This window comes from Chenopodium quinoa, unplaced genomic scaffold (genome assembly GCF_001683475.1).
Source record: "Chenopodium quinoa cultivar QQ74 unplaced genomic scaffold, ASM168347v1, whole genome shotgun sequence".
Taxonomy (NCBI): Eukaryota; Viridiplantae; Streptophyta; class Magnoliopsida; order Caryophyllales; family Amaranthaceae; genus Chenopodium; species Chenopodium quinoa.
The window spans coordinates 70,393-80,638 of NW_018743397.1; the positions used below are offsets into that span (position 1 = coordinate 70,393).

Consider the following 10,246-nt stretch of genomic DNA (forward strand, 5'->3'; position numbering starts at 1 on the left):
AATGTGTAACCTAATGCTAGCAAAACAAGGTAATTGAAACACTTGTGACAAGGGCGTGTTCGACAATAGCTTTTAGTGCTTTCACTTAAAACCTACTCATTCTAAATAGTGTTGAAAGTTAGGAAAAATATAGCTCTTCGTGTTGGACCATTTCAATATGCTATTGAACACAAATATATTATTACGGAGTAATTAGTAACCCTAAGCGTCAACCAAACAATTTTGAAATGTTTTAGCCCTAAGATACTTTATCAGCAATATTCACTATGTTTATAGAGACTTAGAGATATTTTGGTCTCTAATCTAAACTATAGTTTCAATGAGAAAGTACACTCAACCAGAACCACAAAAGAAAGAAAGAAAGAAAATCCTGACCAACCAACTGTACAGTATTCATATGAAGCCAATAGATTAATTTCTGACATAAAATCTTAGCCGTTAAATCAGTTAAAAGTTCTTTGCTTCAAACTCTTATCCTCACTATAAAACTAGCCACTCAAACTTCTGCCTGAATCTTTACAAAAAATCTGCTATTAATGGCTTTACTTAACCAACAGTTGCAGAAATTTCTGCTAACCAGATTAAACAATTCTAATTCTGCTTTTAAGACTAATAAGAAAAATCCCATAATTCTAAGACAAACAAAGAGATCATCATTCAAATGTTCTGCTATTGCTATTGAGGCACCATCTTCCTTAGCTGGTGTTGCAGGAATCAGATGGGGTTTAACCAAATTACAAGGCGCTCGAGACGAAATGGAAGATGATGCTGTTATTGTTCAGCCTGATACACTTGAAGGTTTTTATTTTGCTGCTGTTTTTGATGGACATGGTGGTTCTTCTTCTGTTACATTTCTAAGGTATGTCTTACAGTACATCAGAACTTGATGCTGTTATGTTTTGGAAGATTTAGTATAGATAATCCGGACTTTTGATCGCCTTTTATTATTTATTAAGCCCACTATTGAATCAACTCAAAATAATCCCAATTTTAGAGTCATGCTCTCATAGTATTATTATTAAAGTTTGAATCTTTGAATGCTTAAATTAGCCCTTGAAACTTGAAAGTACCTAAATTTGTAAGTCTCGGATCACTTGAAATTGTTTAGAGAATACAAACCTTAAAGTTGTGTTTGTATTGATCAAGTTAATTGAAAGATGGGATTAATGTTAGAAGATGACCAAAGTTCAGATTCTTCTTTTTGATGTTTTTTAAAAGCTGACATTCCTAGGTGTTTTTTTTTTTTTTTTAATCTGTTATCTTAAGTAGTGAAAAAGTTTTCTCTAATCAACTATATTGAGAATGAACAATATTCTTGAATTGAATACATTCGATAAATTTGTCTCAGTTGATTTCCAGGACTAATGCATTGATACATTGAATAATTTTGGTCATATATTTGCCTTTATTTCACTTCTTAGCAGTCATGTTCTCAGCTGAGTAAATATGCAGATTATGACATGGTTTTCATGCAAAGCAGGGAGGAGCTATATAAAGAGTGTGCTCAGGCTCTTAAAGGTGAGTTGCTGTTGAGTGGTAAAGATTTTGATACAATTAAGAGCGCGATAACTGAGGCTTTTGAAAATGTGGACTTGAGATTATCAAAATGGTAAGCAAGCACATCTCACCTGACATATATCCTTAATTGAATTTGTTATGATCATACATTCAATCTCTTGCAAGAGAACATTAAGTTTTCTGATTTCAACCAATATAGGCTGGAGAATAAAGAGGAGGAGGATGAGTCTGGGGCAACGGCTACAGTCATGTTGGTTGGGAATGATAGGTTATACATTGCACATCTTGGTGACTCCTCTGCGGTATGGTTCAAGCCAGCCCTTCTTAAATTGCTTAACCTTCTTGTGCAAGTGGCAATTTAGCAGTGATTAGTACCAGACTAATAAATTTAGGGAAATATGTCAAGATGGTCTTGTACTACTTTGCAGAAAAAGTTACAGTACATACTTGATTGAGCCTTGGATCGTAAGAAAATCACAAGAAACCTACTTATACTAAGCTAGGAAACATGATAGACAAGATAGGGAGCAAATAACTAGTTTCCTTGATACAAAAAATTTGAATTACTGATAGAATAAGCAATGTAGCAGTAGTTTTGAGTTACTAGTTACCTTGATTGTAAGAGTTGAAGCAAACTGCATGAACTGCTATTTATGTCTAAGGGTTATGAAGACATATCACCAATTTGACTGACATATAGCATTAGCAGATGCTCAATAACAGATTGCATCGGTAGAATTGACAAACAAATGGCGTATTCATGAATTTATATGCTGCATAAAGTCAAGGAAATCATATAGTTGGTGAATGCTTTTTGTAAGTTTCTACTTCTAAATATCTTGACTTCCTAAGTGATTCAGGTAATCTCACGCTCCGGGAAAGCAGAAGTCTTGACTGATCCCCATAGACCCTATGGAAGCAACAAGGCATCACTTCAGGAAATTAGAAGAATCAATGAAGCAGGTGGATGGGTGTGTCTTCCTGTTCTTAAAATTTAATTCTGTTTTATTCCTTAACTTCACCGCGTTGATTTTGTAACCCGACATTGTTATGTGTAGAGCAGTAGGAATGACTTTTTATAATACCATCTTTCTGATCTGCAGATTAACAATGGGAGGATATGTGGAGATATTGCTATATCTCGTGCTTTTGGTGACATTCGGTTTAAGACAAAGAAGAATGAGTATGTTTGGTCCCTCTACTTAACCTGGACAAATGAGTGTCATTCCTAATGATCTAATTTCAAACTGCTTCATTTCTTGAACTTCTTTTCTGTATGTACATATCTTGACAAGTGCTTGTCATATGTTTGGAAAAGGATGGTGGAAGGAGGAGTCAAGGAAGGGAGATGGTCACAGAAGTTTGCTTCTAGGTAAAAGCCTCTATCCTCGAATTATTACTCTTATCTTAATAATTTTTACCATTTCTGAACTTATTTTGGTTTAAAAAAACAAAGTTGGTCTCCAATATGTTTGCCTTTATATATGTGACTCGCGATAATTATCAGTTTGAAATTAGGTTGCATAGCTTAGCTACAAATTAGAGTAACTGGCATATAAACATAAGAAAAATAGGTAACTAGCTTGACTGGTTGAGTTTAATACATTAATTTTAGTATGAATACGAGTTAAATATGACACAATTTTGGTTTTCAGGGTGAAATTTAATGGGGACTTAGTTGTTGCTCGTCCTGATATAATCCAAGCAGTACTTGGTTCAGATGCAGAATTGGTTGTTTTAGCCTCTGATGGCTTATGGGATTATATTAACAGGTTTGTGTCATGCATTGATTATTCTTCCTTCTAAAATAACGATATAAAATCTTAAAATTCACCGAATTTCTGTACTAATTACAGCTCAGAGGCAGTGTCTTTTGTCAGAGATGAGCTGCGGCAGCATGGAAATGTTCAGGTAAAGCCAACAGCCTACTTTAGTTATACATGTCAAAAATGAGATTTAATTGAAGGGTTATATCTTTGTGTCTTAAGCTTATGGCTTTGTTTTCATGTTTTTGTTTTAGCAAGCTTGTGAATCATTGGCAAACGCAGCTTTGGTAATGATCTCCCCCAAAATTAAGTTCCTGTACCTCACACAATCTTAGTTACTTTGAGCTCTAGGCATCCTAATAATATAATTTCATCCTTCTTGTTGCAGGATCGGCGATCACAGGATAATATTAGCATAATTATTGCAGATTTAGGGTATGCTAGCTCTTTTTACCATTGATATTTGTGAAGTTCTTTTCTTAATTGAGATATTCAGCCTAAACATAGCAATCATTATTACTATTTAATCGTGACCTCTTGTAAGTCTATTTCGTTACCCTTTTGTGTAAAACATATTTATACCATTTCTGTATAGCATTCTTCTATTAGTATATAGAGTTAGGTGAAGCATCCTATAGCAACCATCCTTTAGTTTATGCATAACCCTTTCTTGCTGTTCTCTTGCAGGAAAACGGATTGGCAGAATTTGCCTGCAGATAAAGAGAACGTTATGTATGAGTTCGGCCAAGCCTTTGTCACGCTCGGTGTTGTTTCTCTTGGAATATGGTTGTCTTCACATCTGATTTTGTAAATTGGTAGTTTAATTGCATTGTATATAAGTCCAATACTCAGTCTATAGGAATCATACTATGAAGCATAATATTTGTACACATTTTTTGCTTTCAAATCTCTGATTACACATGAAATCAAATTCACAGTGAGAATGATACAGCTTTGCTTCTCGTGACCGACTAAACATAACCTTTTAAACCTGTCTTCTTTTCGAATAAATCAACTAATTAGTTTCAGAAGCATAACAAATCTGTGTTTAACTCAAACCTTGATAACAGTCTGAACTGGTTCTGTACTGCTGCAGACAGCAGTGATGCATGGAACATTGAAAAGCTTTTTGTACACAAATTATCTCAAACTCCGCCTTAAGTCAATCCCTTCCAGAATTTATTGTCACGTTGATTATGTACTTAAAACTAGTAACGTGTTGTGTCCACTAATGTATTCATAACCAGAAGCAAAACCACAATCCTTACATTTAAATTATACGTACAAGTAACATGTAAGTAATGGTATGTATAAAGCAAACTACCCAAAATCCCCTGTTTTTTCCCTCCTCAGGAAACTAGTGAGGTGATTCACAACCTACTCAAATTAATTCTCTCCATAGTTATCACTCGTACGTGATCCTGATTTGTATCAGGGGTGATCCGCAATGTAATCAATGGATCCCATTTCAAAGTCCATTCACACGAACCTACAGCTAACTCCGGTCTAGTCCTTAGGCGCATCTGCTAGGCACCAGGATGTACACTTCAGGTTGGATCAGAAAACAAATTTAGGAAACTCTCAGAAACAGCAGATATTTGGCATTGTCTTGACTCTTGACTTATGACAGTTTAATAAATTTGTTTCATTTTTCTAGTCATCAAATAAAATATGTTGCTTCCTTAGAGTAGCCTCTCACCAAGGCTTATGCTTAAGTCACATGCACGAAACCCTCTTCAAAAATATGAGTAAGCCAGTTAGCTAGGTTTAACATCTAATTAACGACAGGGACTGTGCGCGTAAATTCCTGAAGCTCAGGGGCATAATGTACAATATAATAACGCCATATACAATGTAGAAAATGTAAAAACATTAATATGAACATTATAATTACCAAGCATTATTAGGACTCAGAAATGAAAATAGGCAGTAGTAGCAATAATAATAATATAAATATAATCCCAATTTATTTACATATACTTTGGTCACAAATAAGACCACTTACATTATTCTTTGGGAACTAGTAAATATGAAATTAATATGAATGCTAAACAAATGCTAAACAGTACAAATGATATAACAACAGCATCACTTAATTTCCTCTTAATATATAGTACAAGTACTATATTCTAGATCAAAATTCTTTCCCCATCTGATTGAAGAGAAAGAGAAATATAATTAATTATTGCTAATTATATTAGTAATTAAATATATCTAAGTAAAGATATATTAGTAATTAAGATTAAGCAAGCATTTAAGGGTTCCTGCCACCACCTCTACCCCTCCTAGGTTCATGCCTAGGATTTGGTCCTGCATAGTCATAATCCAGCTGCACTAAATCATCACCACCTTCTAGTAACTTCCTTGATTTCCTTGACACCCCATCCTACAAAAATACAAATTATAATAATAATGTCAAAAAGGCGAGGTCAAAACAAGTCAACTAGAAAATTAACGTAAGTACAGTAACCTTCACTAAAAACAAAAACATGTTACATGGTAGATAAATACTAACCTGATGGAGAAAATGTAGCCGGTCCACGGATTCAAAGACAGAGAATGGAGTCGCGGTTGAGAGAGGCTCATCGAGTGCACCATCACACGACGATGAAGAGAAGACGACGAGGAAGAGGAGGAATGAGAGGGATAGTAGTAACTTGGGATGAGCCATGGTAATGTTGTATGTAAATGAAATGAGGGAAGGTCCATATATATAGTAGTATGTAGTACTCTAATAGTACAAATGAAAAATAGATAGATAGATAGGGTAGGCAAAAGAAAAAGAAAGAAAGACACACATAAAATTCAGAAAGGTAATTGAGTAATGGGTGCATAGGATGGTGTCATGTAACACCCACTAAAAGAAGAAATAAAATTATGATGAAATGCAATAATATGCCACTAAATAAATAAATAAATAAATAAATAAAAACAAAATATCATGAAAACAATAAGTCAACTAAAGAGCACTTTGTGTAGAAATTAGAAAACATGATCAATTCTATGCATATGGACAGAATATATATCATGGTTGTAGTACTAGTATTAAGTACTCTTTTTTGCTGCATGGCTCTAATTTTTTGCTATTTTTAGATGTGACATGCTTAATTAACCTTTTTTTTTCTTTTTAGGCATAAATCACTTTGATTTTCAGTAGACTTCCACCAAAATCAATTTATTTATAAAAATACACTGCATCCATTTTATTATTTGCAACAAAGTCATTTTAATGATATATTGAAATTATAGTACATAATTCATATATAGCATATTATCTTGTACAATATTATTGAATTTGTCTCAATAACGTATTTTTTTCCATTATCGCTACATAAGCACCTTTTATGAATTATGAGACCAACCTTTGAAATTTTATAGTGTGTATATCTCCGTTAATATTAATATTAGAAAAAATAAGTTCAATTCAAATCAATAACTTCAACATTAATTTGCAACTTAATAAATAAACTCTTAAAAAATAACTTAATGTCATAGTTCAGACCTATACTACAATTATGGTAAGTGATAAAGTGCCACCAGCAAAAACTAACCAACAATTTCTTCATTCTTTTGGTTTACTTTTTGTAGCACATTGTTTTGAATTTGATTTAGGTTTTAATTTATTCATTTTTTTAAACTTATTTCAAAAGATTTAAGTTTGAATAAGTTAAGTTCTAAATTAATCAATACAGATGAGTTAAATTCAAGACTAGGCGTAAATAAATTTTAATTAATAGAAGTAAAATGGTAAATCGAACACACCCTTAGATAAACAAAGTTAGTGATCCGTATTAGCAAACAAGAAGGTAGGCAGTCCAACATTTATAAGACAATCCATTACTGTACATATCATGAATTGAATATATTAATTAGGGTATAAAGTTCATGGGTAATCATGATTTAAAAAGTCTGCTGTCTCTAATGATGGTGTTTAAAGGGTGATCATCAAGGTGATTGAGTTTAATTGAAAAATCAAACCTAACAAAAAGTCAAATTGTAACCAAAAACATGGTCTAACATTTGTTTAATATGAAAATGACCTTCTATAGTATATTTTATTATTTTATGATGAGATTTCAACTAGTCTATAGTGCGTGCCCTATATATTATGTTAGTGTTCCACAGTTGAAATTTCATTTTTCCTGAGAACTCCACAGTTTTACAAACTTTAGCACAATCTTGAGCTAGTGCATGAAGTTGTTACCTAGTGCTCAAATTTAATATTTTGTCTCAAGTGATCATGCTGTAATCCTTCGGACGAGATGGTTTGAGAGTTGAGACAATGTGACTATTAATTCCGAAAAAAAAGAATGCAATTTTTATCACGCTCTCCTTTTATCTTTTCTTGTTTATATGATTATATTGATAGTTAATTATTAATTGGGAAACAAAATATAATCTACAAACACTTCACATGAAATAAAAGACCACACTTCACATGAAATAAAAGACCACACTTCACATGAAATAAAAGACCACACTTCAAAGAGACCACAAACTTTAACTTCAAAGAGACCACCACACTTCACACCCATATAGTAAGATAAGTAATAGCTTCTATACATAAAACATCAGTATCAATTATAACATTGCACCACAAAGGTAGTGGGGAAAAGGAGTTGCATGAATGTAAAATTAAATGTAAATACAAAATAAAATAAAAAATAATAAAAGAAATTCATAATAACAAAAGTGAGATTTGTAACAATTCCTAACAAATGATCTCTCACGCCAATTAATCCATCTCAAACAATTTTTTTTTTGAAATAAGAAGGAAGCAAAAAAACGTAATTCTTCGTATGAGAACATATTTTAATTTCATGTTTATCTGGTTATAAACGTCCTAATATATTTTTTTCAAGATATTACTTTCTAAATAATTATTGATTGATATCTATATATATACTTAATGGTTGATGAAGTTATGTATCTTGTAGATGTGAAGTTAAAAGAGGTACAATTGTTCAATAAAAACAACTTGATGTGGTGACTTTGTGGAAGGGTTGAGGACCAGCCAGATGTCAAGTAATCCGAGGAGCCACTGTAATCTATACATCGGGATATGATATTCAAAACATGAGATCAAAAGTAATCCGAGGAGCCACTGTAAACTATATATCGGGATATGATACTCAAAACATGAGATCAAATAATATTTTTTCCGTTGTCTATATACTCTTTACACAAAACACGAAAACAACATGATGTGGTGACTTTGTGGAAGGGTTGAGGAGAACTGGTGCAAGATCATCACTAAAAGAAGTGCAGCAAAAGGAGCACTATTTTTGTTGAGGTGGTGTGAACTGTGCAGAATACTGACTTTATAACATGTGAATTGTGATAGTGATTTTACAATATGTTCAAGGCACCTTTCAAATTTCATCATTCTTTCTTAATTACAAGTCAATCTCTTCTTCCCTTCACATTGTGTGGCTCTTGAACAGCCAAATCTCATCGTACTAGTCTATTGCCTTGAGCAAATCACTAACCCTTTTCTTTTCAATTTAAGCACCAAATCTTATCTAAGAGTTTAGCTAGGTTACCGGTCTTCACCATAATGTTTAGACGTACGATTGTATAATAATAGAATGGGTAGTTGTTACAAATCCGTTGATATGATATATTTTTGTAAATAAAATGTTGAAATATTAGTATTATTGATTGAGAATAGATAATCGACTTAACATTTTACTGATTCAATCAAGAGATCGCTTTCTTATTGTCAAAGATAGATACCCAACACATAAGTTGGCTTTCCACTATACATGGCACGATATAAACTAAAGTTAAAGACGGTAAGTCTCGATTGCTTGGTCTTAAGGGTATCAACAAGAGCTAACTATAGATTAACTATGCCATTATTCCCACTTACTTTAGCATATTAAGTAACATTTTGTTACAAATTGTAACATATTCCAATTCATATCATGATTCCGATTAATACCCGTGTTGTAATGTTATAATATTCCAAGTGTCTTATCCTTTAAAAAGAGAGAAAAAGATGTATCTCAACTTGTAATTTACGAGTATAAAAAACACAATTTTTTTTAAATTATACATAAATATAATAATATAAAGAAGTTTTCCTTTCTAAGCTAGTCTATATGTACATCAGACGTATAGAATTATTATTGTTTTTTCTAGAATTTGTTTGTGCAAAAATGGCACCACAAATTTTTTGACCTTGTAATAGAACATAATCAATGTATGACTCACAAGAAGGAATGTCATATTTGAAGGGTTTACTAAAATTGACAATTTCTTTTCTTGCATTTTGTGAAAACTATATGGATGGTAAATTAGTGTGCGTGAATCATAAAGCATACAAACATAGTGTGTTTCTTCACCATAAGTTGAACCAAAGCTCCAATAACTCATGTAGAATTTCATGATTTTAATGGCCAATATAACATTTTCGTTCTTATAAGAATTACAAATATTTTGTCTATTCTTTTTGTGTTCTGCAATTGCAATAACTAACTTTTTTTTGTTCTCATATTAATCCATTTTACTTCTTATAAAAGCAATGCAACATCAATGATGTATTACGGAGTCTTAAATTTTTATCATGGAATAAGCAACTAGTTAATATAATTATTTAATACTAATGCAACACATAATATCTTAACCTTTTTGGTTAATCCCTAAAACAAAAAAATAAATAAATAAAAAAAATAAAATAAAATTTTAAAAAAAAAAAAAAAAAAACTTTTTGTGAACTTTAGAAGATAAATTGATGAAGTAAACTAAAACAAGGCAAAACTTTTTCTCACCCACCCACCTTGTACGTTTTTTTTTTATTTCTACGTAGTATTTCTTATTTTATTCACTTTATAATTTTTTTCTTAAATCCACTCAACACTTTGAAAACTGTTATATACACTCAGGTACATGGTACATCCATTAGCATTTTGTTCCCATTTTAATAATTGTTTTTTATTTGACCATCAAATGAAGAGCAA

The 10,246-nt window shown here is 32.0% G+C and overlaps 1 protein-coding gene across 2 annotated transcripts; it reads left to right on the plus strand.

Annotated features, from left to right (window-relative positions):
- The first annotated feature begins 332 nt into the window (after positions 1–332).
- On the plus strand, positions 333–4,236 carry LOC110738836 (protein phosphatase 2C 57-like). Of its 2 annotated transcripts, none has more exons than XM_021919274.1 (11): positions 333–859; positions 1,481–1,609; positions 1,718–1,820; positions 2,379–2,489; positions 2,622–2,701; positions 2,837–2,890; positions 3,174–3,290; positions 3,375–3,429; positions 3,543–3,571; positions 3,673–3,719; positions 3,972–4,236. In XM_021919274.1, the coding sequence occupies exons 1-10, from the start codon at positions 537–539 to the stop codon at positions 3,701–3,703; spliced, it is 1,032 nt and encodes a 343-aa protein (XP_021774966.1). In that variant the 5' UTR covers positions 333–536; the 3' UTR covers positions 3,704–3,719; positions 3,972–4,236. The 2 variants fall into 2 exon arrangements, with proteins under 2 accessions (XP_021774966.1, XP_021774965.1); XM_021919273.1 differs by having other exon boundaries at positions 337–859; positions 3,539–3,571.
- Positions 4,237–10,246: the final 6,010 nt, after the last annotated feature.